The following is an 18333-nucleotide window of genomic DNA, read 5'->3' as shown; positions in this document are numbered from 1 at the left end:
AGAACTGCAGCCCACGCATGTGGCACTCCAGGCAGGTGGGCTTTATAATGAGTTTCTACCAAGGGACCTCAACGGCATTTGTAAGATGAAGGACATGCTTGAAGTTGTGCTAAATTGACAGCTCTTTCTAAAGCAGTCCACTCGTTTTCAATAAAAAACCAGGTCTGTTGAGCTTCAGGCAGTGAGTTCAATACAAGCCCCTCAAGGAACTGCGGGGCACAGGCCACACCCAGCACTGCCCCGATTCCCGCGGCAGCCTCGGCTTCAGCCCGGGCTGGAGGAGCAACACGCCTCAGGCTCTGCTGGACTTTGCTCTGACAAATCCTGGGAAATCAAGAGGCAGCTGAAGCCACAACCACCAGTAAAAAATCCTCCAGGTGTGGGCTAGACCCCTCAGCTCCTCAAGCAAAATCCGTTAAGTCTGTATCTCCCTCCTTTTAACCCCTTTTCCAGCTCCCAGCACATTTAAACATGGAAGCCTCACCCAGGCACACACAGCACGCTGCTTGTCCTCAGCCCTCTGTATAAAATCACGGCAGAAAGGCCCCTGGCCCCAGTCCCACAAGCTGATATTCAGCACTGACTCACATCCCATAACCTGGATGGGCATCTCGATAAGGTTCTTCCCCACATCAACACCGTCACCATCTGTTCCCACTTTTCCAGACCACCTGGATCCGAAAGTCATTTTTGCAGGGACATTACTAACCTGAAGGTGTGTCACAGAGTCAACAAGAGTCAGAAAGTGGCTCCAAGCGGCTTCAGCCTATTGCAAACACTTTCTGGCAAAGCCTCCCCCAGAAATAACAGACACAAGCACAAGGAAGGCTCTTGTGTTAAGATTTAATAGTAATAATAATAATAAGAATAATAATAACAACAACATTTCAAAAACAATGAGTGCATTGTACACAAGATCTGGTATTCAGTGCTTTTATTGACCGTTTGCTCTGTGAGTGTCGGTGTACTGAAGACCTGGAGAGTGGTAAGTGGATAAAAAACCCAGTTGGGACATTTCTCCAAGAAGGGCAGGAGGGTGGGGGCAGCAGGAGGTTCAGAATCGAACAAACGTGGCATCAATCTGCCGGACGGTGGGGAGCGCCAGCATGATTTTGCGCCGGTACTGGGGATCCTTCTGCAAGGGGTTTCGCTCCAGATAGACAGTTTCCAAGTTCTTCGCTCCTTTCAGCTCATCCAGGTCGCTCCAGCTCTCAACAAGATTATCATTCATCTGCAGAGCACATACAGACACACTCACACACAAACAGATGCTTCCAGGCTACGCCTGGTTAGCCAGGACCTGGTTAGGCCAGGTGAAGCCACAGCAGCCTGCCCAGTAGGCTCAGGAGTCCCCGGGGGCAGTGACGCTGTGCAGTCCCCGTGCACACACAGACCACCCTGCCTACACCATCCTTCTCCCGCTGGAACCTCCCAGATGTGCTTTCCCATCCCACACTCCAGGCCTCGCTCACCACGGCCAGCCACGCTGTGCTGGGGAGCTGCTCCAGTGCTCCACACCCCCCAGACAGCGAATCCAGTCCAACCAGTCTGCTGGGGAAGAGCCAGCAAGACACAGACACTCTCTTGGTAGTGTCCCAGCCCATACACAGCTCAGTTCAGGGATGGAAATCTTTACACGAAGATTTTCTTCCACTGTGACCTTTGTCTTTCATGACTTCCCCGGAATCATTACAAAAAGGTGTCAAGCTGATGTGAAAAGTGACATTTTCCTCTCCCCTTTACATCACTGCGGCACAAAACCAGCTTCTGCACTCCGGAGAAAGCAGCAAGCTCTGTGGCTCAGGTTCTGCCCCTGGCAGCCCCAGTGCTGCCTTGCTGCGGGCACCGCAGAGGAACTCCGGCGCCCCGGGATGAACGCTGCGCTGCCTGGCAAGGGAGCAAAGTGTGCTCTGGCCAGACACTGCCCAGCCCAGACACCGCAGCCACCCTCTGCTTTTGGATACAGAGGCAGTCACTACAGCAATACCACCTTTATGTAAAAAATAAAAAATAAATCAATGGATCGGCTCTGCCCCCCCTCAACAACTATCCCCCCTCACACTGGGCACCCACAGTAAACAGGAACCTTTGTGCACACTGTTTGCTGAGCGGTGGACTCGCAGATTTATTTTTTCCAGCTAGTTCAGCGAAAGAAAACTGCTTCACCTCTGGAACTGCCAGTGTTCCAGCTGAAGATGGTTTTGTAGCTAAGCCCCTGGACTACGAATCAGAAAAAAACCTCCTAGCTCCTTCATTCTGCTCCAGCTCATCGCAACATCCCTGCGGCCAAGTCACTGGACCTTCGGATGTCCCAGTGCCCCCACCGGGGAGGTGGTGCTGGGAAGCTGTTAGAAGATTCCCACAGTATCTAGGATTTAAAATTCTGCTTCCTTAAGGTGTTAAAGGACTTTGTTATGTGGCTTCAACTCTACAGTCGTGACAAATATAAACAAGTAGATGCAACAAAGAAAATTCTGCCCTGCTCTTTATCAAAAAGTACATGATCTTAGTTTTAAAAACGGTGCTAAAGCAGAAAAAAGCCAGGAAGGCATTTTCCAGGTTCAGCTAACAGATCTTGGCCAATGCTCTGCTTTGACAAAGGACTCTAAATGCACTAGTGTTGTTGCAAAGGAAGTTCAGTGAGGTTAGGATCTTCCCCTTACTTTCTGTGAAACAAGTGGAAACAGCTGTGCAATGCTGCCTTCTGCAAGCAGAGCAACAGCAAAGAGGAAGACTGGAGGAAATTGCAAAGGGTCATGACAGGTCCCACGCCAGCCACACTGCGCTGTCTTATTTTTACGTCTCCAAAGATCTCATATTAAACGAGCTTCTCAGCTCCTGTTATTTAAAGAGTTCCTTACGGAACCAGCACGGCCAGGTAACACCAGTTGCCACCTGCTAAGCCACACTGCAAGATGAGGAAAACAGTCCAAGTAGCCTGAACTCCAAGCTCTAGATTGGTTTCATTTGCAGCTGCTTTTCACTCCTTTTATCTCAGCCTCTGCCCAAGAGTTTAAATAACTGAACTTAAAATGACAGACATTAAGCAGCACAACTCTTCTTCTCAGCCTTGACATGCAGAAATTCTACAAGAGCTAAAGCACATGCCAACTCACAGACATGTGCTGCTTTTTCCCCCAAATCTGAGCAGATTTGTACACAGCTCCCAAATACAGCAGGGTACTGATGTTTCAGGAGGGGGTGTCTCTGCATATTTCCTGATCAGACTTACGAATGACAAAGGGCTTTGCTATTTAGGGTGCCAGAAAGAAACAGAAGTGACCCTAAACAGTTGTTATTTACCTCACAGGAATGGAAGTAAACCACATGATGGTTTTTGTTTTCTTCATATTTGTAAGGACATGAACATATTGACTCTGCTCTAAACAGGTACTGTGCTCTGGTGCAGTGGTGAGACAGTATCAGCTTCCCCCATTACACTGTCATGCTCACTTAAAGAAAGCAGAGATCTGCAAAAATAGAGCACAGTAGGGCTGTTTCATAACCATCACAAGCATGAAGGCAGGGCCTATTTCCTCGCTAGAGACAGGCTTGTTACCACTAAGCAAAGCCCTGCAAAGAATATTTTATGCTCATCTGTTTCCTTAGAGGGAAATCATCATACTCTATCCATGCAGACTGTCAAGATCTTAAAGTTGGTCACCAGAACAAGAAGAGGTTACTCCAAGACACACATGTTCACCACCCTCCCACTGCTCCCATCAGCAGGGATTCCCTCGCCGCTGTACAGACATTTTGGGGAACAGCTCCAGCCTGCTCTTACCCAGAATTCCTGCAGCTCTGTTAGGTGACTGATATTTTCAATCTTCTTGATTCTGTTGGATGCAATGTCCAGCATTGTGAGTTTGTTCTAGACAAGCAAACACAAAAGCATTAGACCAGGTTTCCTTTCATCTTCTCGGTCCCACTTTTTTCAGTTTGGAAACTGTCAGAAGCAAAGACACATTATTGCCAGCTGCTTACAAGCACTGCCTAAATATAGTAAGGAAAACTGTTTTTACTTAAGCTGGGTTACTCACCTCCCAGAAGCCATGTGACAAAAATAAAAGCAATTACTGCCCAGATGGCAACTACCAGCCAAGGGCTCCTAAAAAGTGAGATTTCCTCATAGTACATTAAGAGGAGGAATCCATTAAAAATCAGATCAGAAGTGCCCCCCTCAAGCAGCAAACAAACTTTCTGCAGCAGAAAACCCAACAGTTTTAGAAAAAAGGGTTTTTTCTGCCTTGCAGACAGCCAGTTAAGTTCCAGATTGTCTCTGCTCTCTGATAATGCCATCTACTGTTGGGTGAGAACAAAAATGCTGCAGGCTTCTGTGAAATCAATCCTCCCCAGAAATGCAGAAATGTACACTGACACGAAGGCAAGCCACATGCCACAGCTTGTCTCTCTCACTCCCAGCTCCAGTTGTTGTCCTACTGAAAAGAACTCTTGATTATCTACAAACTACTGTCCGAAAGGCTGGAGCAGAGACAGCCAGCTGTGGCCATCAGGCTTTCCACTGCTGAAGACCAGGCAGGCTGCTGTATTTGTGTATCAGCTTGTGCTTCCCCTTCCCAGGTCTTGAAAAAAAGAGTTCTACTCCAGAAGACCTGGAGGAGCTTCACCCATGCAAGATATTTTAATATAACAAGTGCTTGAATCTTTGTGGTCTTTTCAAGATACTCAGGCCCCTGGCATGTAACTGGAGAAGCTGAGGAACAAAAAACTTCCAGAAAAGCACAACCACTAAGAGGAGCACCTTAGTGCAACAGTTCTGTCACACAGTTAGCAAGAGCCCGCTCACATTGTTCTCCAGTCCCTCGATGACTTCGATGCCATTGTGGCTGAGGTACAACTCACGCAAATTCACCAAGCTCTGCAGCCCCTCAATCTTGGTCAGACGGTTATTCTGAAAGGGAAAGAGCAGTTTAAGCCCACTCTAAACAAGCATTTCTCTGAAGTATGGATGGGAAAGGGAAACAGTCTGTGTGGGTCCACACTGATCTCATGAGCTCAGCAAGTCTGATCTGTGTACCACTGAGGCACAAGGAAGCTCCGTGGTAGCCGGTCTCTAAGTTTAGAATCATCAGACCGAGCTTCCCAACCAAAGTTGTAGCCTGAAAGTTTTCCACTTGGTGTCTTTAGAAGCAACAGGCCTAAGTATTAATAGCATTCATTTTGAAGGTCTTTTCAACAGAATGGTCAAAAGGGAAGTTACAACACTTCAATCCCAGTACACTCTGCTGTACATAACTCTGCACAGCCTGTAGAACTACAGAATAATGATGCATATGGGTACTACAACATGTAGTGAGTATGCCTTTCTTACCAACAGCTGTAAGATATTACAATGCAATAGTACTGTCTTAGGGATGAGGAGACTCAATGAAAGAAATTAGCTGAGTATCTTTTACGCCACCTTTTAAAAAGGAAGAAACCTTCCATAAGGGCATTAAGGACAGGTTTCATTTAGCACAGGCTTGCTCGCATTTCTTCCTTCTGCAGGAAGAAGGCAGCAACACTGAGCCACTGCCATTATAATGACTTCCCTGGCATAACTCATTTGATGTTATTGTAATATATTAGGAAAGAGTATTTCAGGAAGAAAATGGGGGATAAAATTAATTTCCTGTTCTCTCTTCCATAAAAATCAAACATTTGTTTTATCATTTTATCAGTGTCTGTCAATCTCACTTAGTATGGAAGTATGAGAAAAGAAAGCACAGAGAATATCACACTTTCTTCCAGTACAGGAGTACAACTCAAACACTGAGGACCTGCTGATTCAGAACACCTTATAAATTACAAGGTGGTTTGTGTAACCGAGGCTGTTCAGAACGTAAGAGTACAAAGTAGAATCAATACCTGTATACTGAGCACAGTCAAGTTTGTCAGTGCATCCAAATTCTGCAGCTTTGTGATTTTATTCTTTCCAAGGAACAGACTGTCAAGATTAGCCAAGGTGTCAATATTTTCAATTGCCTGCAAGATGACCAAAGGAGACGGTGTTATTGCTGTGATGCAAAACTCCAACCTGTAGATGCGGGTGGCATTTTCCTGCCTTGACACGTGGAGCTGCGCTCCTGAGAAACACAAGTCTGTCAATTCCACACACAACGTGTGCTCAAGGTAGGGCCTCCCTGGCGACCCAAGAGCAGGGCTTTGTGCAGTGAGTCATCTCAGCCCGTGGGACAGCTGGCTTGTGGCACTACTGTTTGATGATTTTCCACAAGGGTCCCATTGCTTTGTCCTAGCTGTTGCCTCCACTGTCCAGGCAGGAAGAACAGAGAATAAAAAGGCTCACGGAGCACTGGAAGTGACATTCCCTGGGCCATGAGGTGTATCCAGGGCGGGAGATATTCATGATGCATGGAAAATCTGTCACTAGTGAATGAAAAGAGAATCTGGGAGGAGAAAATAAAATTTGCAAATTTAGTCCTGACCATCAGTGACTGCATAAACCAGAGGCAAGCTGTTTAGCTTCTCTGCACAACAGTTTCTCTGTCCTAAGCAAGGTTAAATGTCTCATGGGTGTGTGTGTTAAGGTATTTAACTACTGGCTATATATTCACACTGCTGGCAGAACATACACATACCAATTTAAGTGATGTACATGTTTTAAATATACATGCTACTGGCAGAACATACACACTACACTAGCTTAAGTCCTGAGCTCAGCCTTCAGTGAGAAAAAATAAGGATCTCTGTGAGGCATCAGAACACATGAACAGAAGAGAGGGCACGAAAAGGGAAAAAGGGTGGGAAAAAGACTCCTGTAAACAGAAGAAAAGAAAACACAATGTTTTCTTGGAGGGGAAAGCCTCTTAATTCAAAAAAAGGTGCTGTTACAAGAGAAAAAATTTTAAAAATAGACTTCGGATCACAGAAGAACAGTAACATGAATATAGGTACACACAGAGCCGTGCATCTGTGCTCGAGTACCCTGTGTCACGTCAGCTCTTCCACATCCTTCTTGCCTGGCAGAGTTTCAGAGACCAGCAGTGCTGGTGAGACAGGACCCTGAGTCCTAGCACCAATGTGTGTGTGTGTGTGTGTGCCCATGTTCACCTGCATGTGTATAAACAAAGGAAGGAAGATGAACACACACACACACAATTAATTTACAGATACACTCTGGAAAGGAAAGAAGCTTTTCAACCTCTATCCCCCAATTGCCAACAGATTCAACATAAGGTGTTTATCAGCTCAGATTTGGATTCACCCTCCTTCTAGCCTGTGGACTTACCCCTATTTTGACCTTGCAAGAAAATGATAGATTTGTTGCTCACTGGTAGCTTCCCCAGCCCTGAGGAGGAAATACTTTGGACTCTGAGGATACTGAGAAGAAACAGGGGAAAAAAAAGCTACTTAAATCTATAAAAGCGCGATACTTAAGTGAGAGCATGGAACAGATGGACATGAGGGGGGAAAAAAACCTAACGAACAAATAAAGAAGTGCTTGCCTCAGTCCAACTTTGGAAAAAAGCATGAAATGTATCAGCTCAAGCATAAAGTTCTGCTTCCTCACCATTCATACAAAAGGATCAGAACTACAAGTACTTAGTAAGTCATGACGGACTCCAGAGTAAGTGCACTCTGAAGGTTCAGTGTGCAGCAAAGGGACTAAGACAGCATTACTGTGGACAATTTAATGCCCAGGGGATGAGTGTATGAGGCACCTCAGAGTCAAGAATGCTGCCTGGACAGACAGTCCATAGGCCTTCACCCTGAAGGGTTACAGACATGCCCACCTGTAAAGCACAGAGCTAGGCCACCCCACCAACAGAAAACTATCAGAAGGGTTCTAGGTGCCCCCAAATGACATGAGATGTATTTCTTCATGCCTAGCCTAGGCACAAGTTACTTACTCCAGTAAAGCAATCAGAAGTATAGAGCAGTGCTGTTTGAAGAAGCCAGAACAGAATTAACAGATAAACAGAAAAAAAAGCTAAAAATAAAGTCATTTAAGAAGCTTGTGTTACCTATACAGTGATAACTTCAGGGGGTTTTGTTGTTAATATGCTCAGGCTCAACACTGAGCAAACACACATAAAATAAATCTGACCTAATTGTTTAAAAGATATAGGTAGATACATATAAAGATACATAGATAGATATAAAGACATAAAGGCTCGACAACATTGGTGGCAATCTTAAGTATCAATTCAGAAATCTAGCTGGAATTTTTTTTTTTCCAGAAGGTAATGATGCTTAGATATGGAATACAGTACAGTTTTGCTTAACCCAGCTTTTGAAATGTAAGGATCAGTGTATTTAGCAACTCCAAGGTTCCTAATCACTCATCTGATCTGGCTGATGTTCTCACACTCTAGATTTATTCCACTAAGCAATCTAATTTCCAAAGTAGAAATTTCTCTGGATCAAAAAGAATTCGGTCTAGTTTAGCTTTAGGAGCAAAATAAAATTTTTCCAGTTCATAAAAGCAGCACACATTTCTGCCTTAAAAGGCTGTTCATAATAGCTGAAGTTTCCTTCTTTTCTAGAAAGAGAAGCATGCTTCCACAAGGCTTCAAATACAGAGGACAAACAGGTTTTTTCCTAATTTGCTCTTTCAGCATAACAAGTAATTTTTCAGAGATTGTAAACGGGGAGTGCCAACTTAGTTTTCAGATTGAAATGCACTCATCTGTTACAAGTATTTTCTAAAGCACATATAATTGAAAAAGCTTCTAAAAAATTAATAGTTTACTCGGCACGTTGCAAGTCTTTTGTGTCATCTGTTTCACCAGTTCTCTTGCAAACTGCATAAAATGCAGCAAAGCATACCTTAAGGACAGGAGTGACTATTCAGAACTGCTTCCCTTTCACTGGCACAGATTTTAAATCACCTAAATTGAAAAAGTCACAAACTGCACAATAAAAAAAAGTAATCAACAGTACCAGGTTTTTGAGGCATTTCGAGCAAAGCCTCAAGAAAATCTTTTTCCTGAGTGAGACCGAGCAGGTTATCAAGTACACACACAAATCAAACCAGAGTTAAATTTGCACTCAACAGGTTTTATCAACACAGTGCCAGCCTCTAGGAAGGTAAGAGAAAACAGTAATTGCTAGTTTTGATAGGTATGACTCTCTAGCAGGAGGAAACCATCATCTGGAAAAGGGGATGAATGAGTTCAAAAGAGAAATTAATAAATTCAGTAATTTAGTAGCCAGGCTACTACATGCATACAGAATTAAAAGATCCAGCATGCGCAGCAATAAGCAATTACACATTAAATGACTGGAACAATAAGAACAACAAAACTGCAAGTAAAAGACAATGAAGTACACTTTCAGAAAAGGCTAATTCCAAGCTGAAGAGAGAGTTGGAGAGCTCAAAACTCTCCCACTGATATCTTGTAGAACAAGCCTACCCGAATTCGATTGGATCCCAACTCCAACATCTGTAGCATCTGCAAGTTGCTCAAGTTCTCAATTTTGCTGATCTTGTTGTTGACAAGGAAGAGTTTTTTTAGTTGGGTAAGCCGATCTAGTCCTTCAATGTGTCGCAGAACATTAAAGGAGATGTCCAGGATCCTGAAGTAAAACAAAACAAAGGTGTCTTCAGTCCATCAGGCACAGATGATTCTGGAAAATGCACTTGTAAATTGGTGGGGAATCTCACTATCTGCAGAGATCAAGCACTTTGCTAGGCCTGGAAGCTAGAGTCAGAAGTGTCATTTCTTTTTATCAGGAATGACAACAAACGTTACAGTGTGTCAGGGGAAAAAAAACCAAAAAAACAACAAGTCACATGCAGAAGACAGTCACCATTTCACCCAGCCACAGACCTGTCACCGTGGGAGAAAGCCCATCTCCAGTACTGCATATTCCCTGGGAAAGGGACGTGCCTACAAGTTCTGCCTCTGACAGGAAAATGCCAAGGCCTCCCATAAGCATGAAGCAGTTATGGCTGTGGAAGTAGGTCAGCCCTCCTCGCCCCAGTGGGAATAGTTTTGTAATGTATCTCCAGAGTGATCACAGACAAGTGCCAGAAACTGGGAAGAGCACTTCTCCTTTCCTAACACCCTGCAAAAAAAGTCCTAATCTCACCTGAAATCTCTTGTCATTTTTTGCAGGAATAAAACCCTCTTATATGGAGCTCTCGCTGCCAAGAGCGAGGGGTGCCTGAACACTTCCGCACCTGCACCTGTCATTCTTGCTGCCTTCTACAGCACACATCTCATTTCCAGCTGGCTGTCCCTGATGAGCTTCAGGATAATGAAAGTAATTTACTGGGTAGGTGAACTATCAATGGAGAATGGACATTATCCTCCACAGAGCATGCGAATGAATCATGAGAAAGGCCTGGGTGATAAATACTGATGTACAACATGAGTAACTCAGTGAGTGGCAAACCACCCTCAACCTAATTCTGCTTTTTCCCCTGGACTCACTCAAGTTCCACCAGAGATTCCAAGTTCTCGATCTTCCGAATTTGATTGTCATAGAGATCCAGTTCCCGCAAGGTCTGCAATTGCTCCAGGTTCTCAATGCGCTTAATCAAATTCTGACGGAGACATAGAGTCTAATAGTTGGGGAAAAGTTTAAAAACAAACAGGGAAATGGATATGAATGACAGCATGTAATGCCTTTTGGCATACAGCCAATAAGGCTGGGGTTTTTTTTCCTCATTAAGTTTTGTTGGGGTTTTTTTGGGGTTGTTTGTTTGTTTGCTTTTTGTGGGTTTTTTTAAATACAATCTTCTTGGTTTATTCCTACTCTACAGAAGTCAAATTTTTAACCACAAAGATGGTCAGACACTGTAATAGCAGCCCAGAAAGGCTATGTAATCTCCATTCTTGGAAATACTCAAGAGCTTGACTGGAGAAGGCATTAAGCAACACGTTCTAACTGGACCTGCTTTGAGTAGGGGTTTACAAGAGACCTCCAGAGGTCCTTTCCAATCTACATTATTTTATATTAAGCTTGCTGTGCAAGTACAGAATGGATCTCTCAGGATGAGCCCTGATGCACTCTCATCCACTTCCAAAAACAACTTGTAAAACTCCAGGATTTTTATTACTACTAGACAAATGGGTAAATGCTACCTCCTTCAGTTAAACACGAACTCATTAGGATCTCAGACAAAAAGAGACTCCTGTATCTGTCCTCTTAAAGGTTAGATATGCAAAATCTCCAGTTCCAAGAGGCATTCCCTAGTTCTTAGGACTGTTACCTTCACTTTCTTGAGCACCTCAAATCCTTCAATCTTCCCGATTCGGAAATGATTCAAGTCAACATCCTGAAAGAGAAATGGAGGAATTCAGCAGTTGTTTCAAAACACTCTTCAAAGACCAACCTTGTACTCGGTTCTAAGGAAAATTATAGTCTTGCAAAATATGTAGCTCATTAAAACTTCCCTTCAAAGAGCTTGTGAAAATTGAACTGGTACATGATTTTACCAGCACAGGTGAAGCATGTGGCCTCAGCTTGTCAGCTGCAAACACAGTATCTGCAAAACGGCAACAGCCCTTTTCTGAGTCTGAGTATTGTTTTGCCAAAATTAGAAATCTTTTGTGGTAAATTCTGAATTTACAGAAATTGTGCTGTCTAGAACGAATGAAGTGTTGCATAAAATTACCCACTTTTCTAGGGCTTAACTGGAACACACCTTGCTATTTCCAGTTCAAGGACTCAGATGAACAAAAACCACTGACGGTTCAAATAATCTGCTGGTTCTGTGAACATTAACTCTGCACTGGCAATCAGCTGATGCACTTCACATCTGTGCTGTCCAGCTCCATATGTTCCAGTTTTGCAGGTCAGTCAAAGAGAAACAGAGCACCTCACCACCCAAGCTCAAAAACTCTCCAGCTAACAGGCTCACGAGGCTGTCAATGCCAAGGCACGAGGCTGGTGAAGTAGCTGTGCCAGTTACAAATCATGGGTCTGACAGCAGCGATCAGTTCATTAAAGATATTCTCATAAAAAGTCATAGCCCGTCAATAATGCTGGCAGCATAGCTTCACTTTCAGTGCCTCCATGCTTAATTTAAAATTCTAAATTAGTACCAAAATGTTTCAGCTACTGATTGAGAATAAAACACCTCTACTTCTAGTCTAAAGGCTCTGAATCGATTCTGGGGAAGATCACGGTAGCCAGCACTTCCAGAAGAATCAGATCTTCTAACCAGGTTTCAATACTTGCCTTTGCCTCCCTTTTTCTCCCGCTGTATAAAGCCCATGACAAAAATGTGCCTTTACCTCAGCTTCTGGGTCCAGGCTAATTGTCTCCATGTCCACTGGCGTCTCTGCTTCTGCTGCAGGAGAAGCAAATACATTATAAACTTCTGCTACCTGGTAGCTAAAGACAAGGTAACAGTGGCTAGTATCTGGAGAGACAAAGGGAGCAAACGCTCCTCAGAAGAACAAACACAGGAGATGCACAGTTCAGATATTCTGCTGCATTATAACTAGACCTCACCTATCTGGCTTTCATCATGACAGGTAGCTGTGGAAAAAAAGCTTTCTTAACAACAGAATTTCATGCTGAGATGCAAAAGACAGAAAGAACAGCACTTTCCATGGCCTGCCTGTGTGGCTGCTGAATAATGCTGTCTTAAGACTGATCTGAGGAGGATTCCTTTTCTTTACACTTAGGGTTTCATCTCTACATCATCCAAAGTGCCTGTGCTCCTGACAACCTAATACAACATCTCCAAGAAGGAATCTAAACTGTCTAGCAATAGTGTCAGGCATGACCAAGCATCTTGGCCATCCCACCCTTCAGCTTGTCTTCCATAAACACTGCCAGTTTATGTCAATGTTGTGTAGACTTTTGCACGGATCTCCCTTCTTTTGTTTGACTGAACTCACTAATATGCTAGAAAACATTGTTTATCACACTGCATAGATTTTTCTTGGGAAATGCCTTTACAGCCCTGGAAGACAGCCCAACATTTGCTGTGCTTCTATCACAGCACAAGAGGGAGTGAAGTTTACTGGATACATTCATGCTGAATAATTCATGACCAGTTCCAATTTGTTGAAGATTGTGTGCTGGTTGCATCAATTTCCAAAGAAAGGCTAATTCAGCTTTGCAAAAGTCATACAACATGCAACCCACTTCATGTGTGTAGCTTCTGTATGTACTGCCAAAACCCCAAGGAACTTTACAGTCAAATCCCAAAGGCTTTGCATCAATGCCTGTATTACTGTATGCAAGCTCATGCCACCAACCCAGAAATAATGATTATTTTTATAGCCCAGCATGGTTACAACACCCTTGTAGATGCCAAATGTCCCCAATACTTAATGAGTGTTTTTCCTTCTGATGCTTGGCATTGTAAATAGCATTGTATGAAGCAAGGATGAACAGTACAAGCATTACCACTTTTAATACTGCCATCGAACTCCAGGGTTTTGATAGCTCCACACACCACCCTTTACCTTGCTGTATTTGGGCTACTGGTCTTACCTGGGCATTGGAACAGGAAAGAGCATTAACTGAACTCAGAAGTTAGGACTGAAAAGCAATCCTCTGTCCATCATCTTTTAATATTCTTTATAGTATAAATGAGCGGGGAGCATGAATTATATTTTGGGGATGCAAAATGAGCTGGTAGGCTTTGTGACATTGAACTAACATGCCTGCATGTGTCTGTCAGCATTTCAGCAGTGGAAAACTCGTGAATTTTCTTATTTTTCTTCCAGATCAGAAGCACTTCAGCAGGGGAGTGGGATACCCTCCTCTGCTGCTACCATGGCTGCATCTCTTTGACCTATTACTAGGGTGCAAAGGCTGCCAGCACAAAGTGCTCCAAGCCAAACAAGCACCCTAGCTGAATTTACAGCTAACAGGAACACAGCCTGAGTTTGGAACAACAGTTGAGATCACATACAAACCCAAACTATTCCCCTCGTATTAAATTGTACTAGCAGTAAGATGGTGCTCATGGTGAGAAAACTTGTACTTTTGAGTCTTTAAAGTTGTCCAACAGTAAAGCCAGTCACATATTCAGTAAAAAAAAAAATAAAAATTCTTCAGCAAAAATAAAAGTCAAGTAAAAAAAATTCTTCGACCTTGTTTGGCTGGCAGCCTTCTCTAGAAAATCACATGTTTTATCACAGCACCCATTACAGACCATTTATACACAATTGGTTTTGGTAGTGTATTAAATACTCTGTTCTTGGCTCTGTCAAAGGGTAGTTCCTTATATTTTTGCCATATGGCTTTGAGTGACCAGTCCTGGCAGAGCCAGCACGGAAAATAAGCACTCAAGTTCCAAAGGTGCCAAACCAAATCACACAGGATATGTGTATCAAATTCACTGAAATAAAAGCAATTTAAAACTGAACACAGAGGCACTGGCATTTATGCAATAAGGTCAACTCTCAAAGTTTACGTACTCTTTATAAAACACTCTCCATACAGCAGTCTGAGTGAGATGTGGACACTGGTAACACCGATAAATCATTATTGGTAAGAGAATGTTGAAGTTCATTTTTTCTCAAAGAAGGGAAACAAAAATGGTTCTCGCAAATTTACAGTCCTATCAATTATCAGCCAACATTTTATTTATGAACTAAGTGGATGTAAAACACCAAAACTGAGCCTTTTACAGTCACTTTACAAACAGAACCACAATTTCACTTGCATGCGGCAAGTATGAAACAGTGCTTCAGTCCACAGTTTTTTAATGCATCAGGTTTCTCAAGGGGAAAACATTGCTCTGGCAGTGAAGTTACTTAAGTGAATTTTTGTGTAACCCATGCCTGCAAGCTACACAGCTTTGCAGATGTAGGAAGAAAATCTGACATTCAGGAAACCCAAATTCAGAATGTACAGAACAGTAGTTACTGAGTTATGTAAGTTCACAGTACCACAAGCATTTAAAGCAACTAAGAGCCTAACTACACTTTTTAACTGCATATGCATGAAAAATATTATAAATAGATGAGTTATAAGCTTTCTAAACAGAGGCGCTATTCCTCAGAGAATTACCTAAATGATGAATTTGAAATTTCAGCTGCTTGAGCTCTTTCTATTTATGACCTTCTGTGAAAAAATGTGGAAAACTCTTCATTTTCCTTTCAGCCGAGAAACTCAAAGCTGGCTGTGGAAACTAACTCAAATGTTCCAAAATTATTCCTCTGCTTGGTTTCTGCACTAGAAGTTTTCTGAATCCCAACAGTTTGGAAGAAGTAACAATACAGTCATTACGTTAAATCATATCCAGTGTAATTCAGCAACCAAGTCTGAATGTGTTTTTCTTGCTTTCCCTGGAATAAAAAGTACGTCACTTGAAGTATTTTCTCTAATATTATAATTCCTGGGGGAACAACGTACAAAATATAACCTCAAACACACAGCTAAATCACATCAGCTGAACAAACGCTCAGTGTTACATGCATGGAAAGGAAAACTGTGACTGACTGATCTGCATGGCTGCTATTAACGATGCAGTGCAACAATTTGCGAGGCGTTCTCTTACACTTTCACAGATATCTCCACAGCATTTTTTAATTAATAGGGGTTTTTTTTCACTATCAGCAATGATTTAAGACCTAGATAAGAGTTCATTTAGTTAGCACATGAGATTTAAAATTCTCATCATAATTAACTAGTTGGGAGAATACTTTTGCAAATTCTAACGGGCAAGGTTAAGATTAGGAGGGATTTGCAGTAAATGCAGTCAAAAAGGATTAAAATTTGCTGCACAAGATTTGCTGTATTATTTCACTTACATTTCCAGACCAATAATAATCCCATGAACATCTCTAATAAAAGGATGCTATTACCTTTTGGGTTGTTAGCTAGCACCAAAAGCCCAAATCATATTGCCATACAGGGTCTTCAGAAATGGATCTGCTTTGGCAAATTCTATGCAAGCTACTGAAATCAAACCCTTCCAACAAACACAGGCTTTTAAAAGTCAGGATTTCTACCCCATATTCTAATAAAAACAGTAGCAAAAGTTTAAAGTCAAGAGGATTCAAACATATAATTTCGGTATGTCTTAGAATTTTTAAATTAAAAAACCAAAACATACAGCTTCCTTCCATCTATCTAGAAATAGTCATCTTTGCCTTCCAAAGGAATTTGGCAGCTCTTTAGGTAAAATCTACATACACTAAAGCAGAATTATGAAAAGCTGCTTATGTCTACTTCTAATGAACACTTCCAGCATCTTTCCATAGAAAGTTATTATGTTTCCACAAAAAAAGTATGAATAAATACGTTTTGCGTTTTGATACTGATTTCAGAGAGAAATGTGGATGGATAAATAAATAAAAACTCCCAAAGGTCTAGTATCGGTGGTTCCATAAAAAAAGGCAGCTTTATTTTAGCAACGATAACACTATCATTTATTTCTTTTTAAAGGAGATGGTTCTAAGGCAGATTCACATTGTTCACTAACATTGATACAACCATCACATAGCCACAAGGAACACAAAGCACTGATACACGTGCCCTACCGTACACATGGGTAAGGTGACACTTCCTAACGCGATCTTTAGGTTGGAAGGTACCTGCGGAGTTCTCGCCATTCTGCTCATCCCTCAGGCTCTGCTGACTGAGGTCTGTTACTAAGCGAACCGCTTGCTTCTTCCCTTCTTCGTCTCCCGACTCCTCCGATTCAATCCGCTTATCAACTGCACAAGATACATAATAGCAGAATTAGGCTATTTTCAGCAGTGGGATTGGGGGAAGAAGTAGCAAGCAGATATAATAACCAGGATTCACATATACCATTATGCAGTTAGTAGAAATCCTAAGTTAACTAAATGAAAGGTTTAGTCTTAAATAAAAGGCCTCTTACCCCTCGTTTCTACTTTGATTTTGGATGCACTTTTTCCTCCCATCACATCTTCCTAAAACCAACAATCTGGGAAGAAGACTGGAGGAAAAAGGAAATTTCTTATATCAATGAAGTGTAATTCCAAAGATTACGGAAATGGAACTAGAACTATTACATTTTAAAAGCTTTTAGGTAAAAATCAGTATCATGTACAATAGTACCAATGACACAAAGAAGTGAAGGCATAAAAAAAAAAAATATTAAAAGATCTCTGCAGATAAAAGCAACCCTCTCCCCAGCACAACCTGCGAGATCCCTTCACCGTTTACCCAGCTACAAGTCTGGTGGCCACCCTGGCCCTGGGGACCTGAAGCTCCTCACTCCTCCTCGGCCCCCCCTCAGTATTTGCTCTCGTTTCATGGGGCGACTGAGGAAAAGTAACGCCATGCCAGGGGATTTCTTTCTCATTATCTTTATTTTTCATGTCACGGTCATCTCTACAAACCCACTTCTTCCACCTCTCGTGAGTGGAGGCCCCGCGAGACGGGTGGAAGGCATCACGCCAAGCCCCAGGTAACACACCCCCCACCGCCCGGCCGGCCCGCCCCCGCTCCGCGCCAGCCAGGGCCCCGGTGCCCACGGGCAGTCGCCCTCGGGATGGGCACCCGGGGGCTGCCGGGCCGTGGAGGGCCCGCAAGCCCCACCGCACGCAGCTGGTAACCGCCCCACCGAGGAGCGGGCCGCTCCAACCCCCCTGAGCGGCCGCAGCCGTGCCGGACCCCGACGGGCTCTCACCCTCCATCATCTCCTGCGGCCCCTCACCGCTCTCCGCCGCCATATTGCTTCTCCTCCCACCACCCCCTTCCGGAAACCGCCTCGACCGTGACCGCAGCCAATCAGACCCCGTGGTTCGCGACGCGCCGCAGCCAATCGCGTCCGCCGGAGGCGCGCCGAGGGGGCGGGGCAGAGCCCGGCCACGACGGCCAACGCGCGTGCGCGCCGGGCCGCGCCCCGCGGCCTTCTGGGAGCTGTAGTTCCTGCTGGCGGGGCGGGAAGCGGCGGCGGCGCTGGGCGCGGCGGCCCGGCTCCCTCCCCAGCGGTCCGAGGCCGTACGAGCTGCTGCCAGCCTCGCCGTTCCGCCTACAGGCTCTTCGGAGGGCGGTTGTGACCCTGTGGAGGGGCCTTCCACCTACGGAGCGTGGAGCCCGGGGCAGGTCGTCCAGGGCTGCCTGGGCTCGGAGCAGGGCGGCATCGGTGGCGGCGGCGGTGGAAGGAGAGGCCGGAGGGGTGCACAGCCCCCCGGGCGCGGTATCAATTTTGCTTCTTCCCGCGCCGGTGTCCTATTGGCTGCCCTCCATGCCGCTCTCCCACTGCCTTCGTTTATTGGACGATACGGCTGTTGAGCCCTCCCACACTTCCTCGCGCCCGCTAGCTCTGGTCACCGCCCTCAGGAGCGACCGACCGGCCGGGGCCGGGGCCGGGGCCGGGGCCGGGGCCGGGGCCGGGGCCGGGGCCGGGGCCGGGGCCGGGGCCGGGGCCGGGGCCGGGGCCGATCCTCATTGCTGGCGGGGTAGGACTGTGGCCCC

General features: G+C 44.4%; 1 protein-coding gene across 4 annotated transcripts; it reads right to left on the bottom strand.

Annotated features, from left to right (window-relative positions):
* Positions 1–829: 829 nt before the first annotated feature.
* On the bottom strand, positions 830–17624 carry PPP1R7 (protein phosphatase 1 regulatory subunit 7). 4 transcript variants are annotated; one of them, XM_074912328.1, is made up of 11 exons: positions 17543–17624; positions 16769–16846; positions 16479–16601; positions 12210–12265; positions 11183–11248; positions 10401–10531; positions 9378–9540; positions 5869–5985; positions 4808–4912; positions 3785–3871; positions 830–1231 (listed from the first exon to the last, which is right to left on the bottom strand). In XM_074912328.1, the coding sequence occupies exons 2-11, from the start codon at positions 16809–16811 to the stop codon at positions 1055–1057; spliced, it is 1068 nt and encodes a 355-aa protein (XP_074768429.1). In that variant the 5' UTR covers positions 16812–16846; positions 17543–17624; the 3' UTR covers positions 830–1054. The 4 variants fall into 4 exon arrangements, with proteins under 4 accessions (XP_074768429.1, XP_074768431.1, XP_074768432.1 ...); XM_074912330.1 differs by lacking the exon at positions 16769–16846 and adding an exon at positions 13691–13696 and having other exon boundaries at positions 12210–12262; positions 17543–17608; XM_074912331.1 differs by lacking the exon at positions 16769–16846 and having other exon boundaries at positions 17543–17606.
* Positions 17625–18333: the final 709 nt, after the last annotated feature.

This window comes from Athene noctua, chromosome 8, assembly GCF_965140245.1.
Source record: "Athene noctua chromosome 8, bAthNoc1.hap1.1, whole genome shotgun sequence".
NCBI classification, from domain to species: Eukaryota; Metazoa; Chordata; class Aves; order Strigiformes; family Strigidae; genus Athene; species Athene noctua.
The sequence above is the reverse complement of the archived record's forward strand: the minus strand, read 5'-3'. Positions and strand labels throughout refer to the sequence as shown.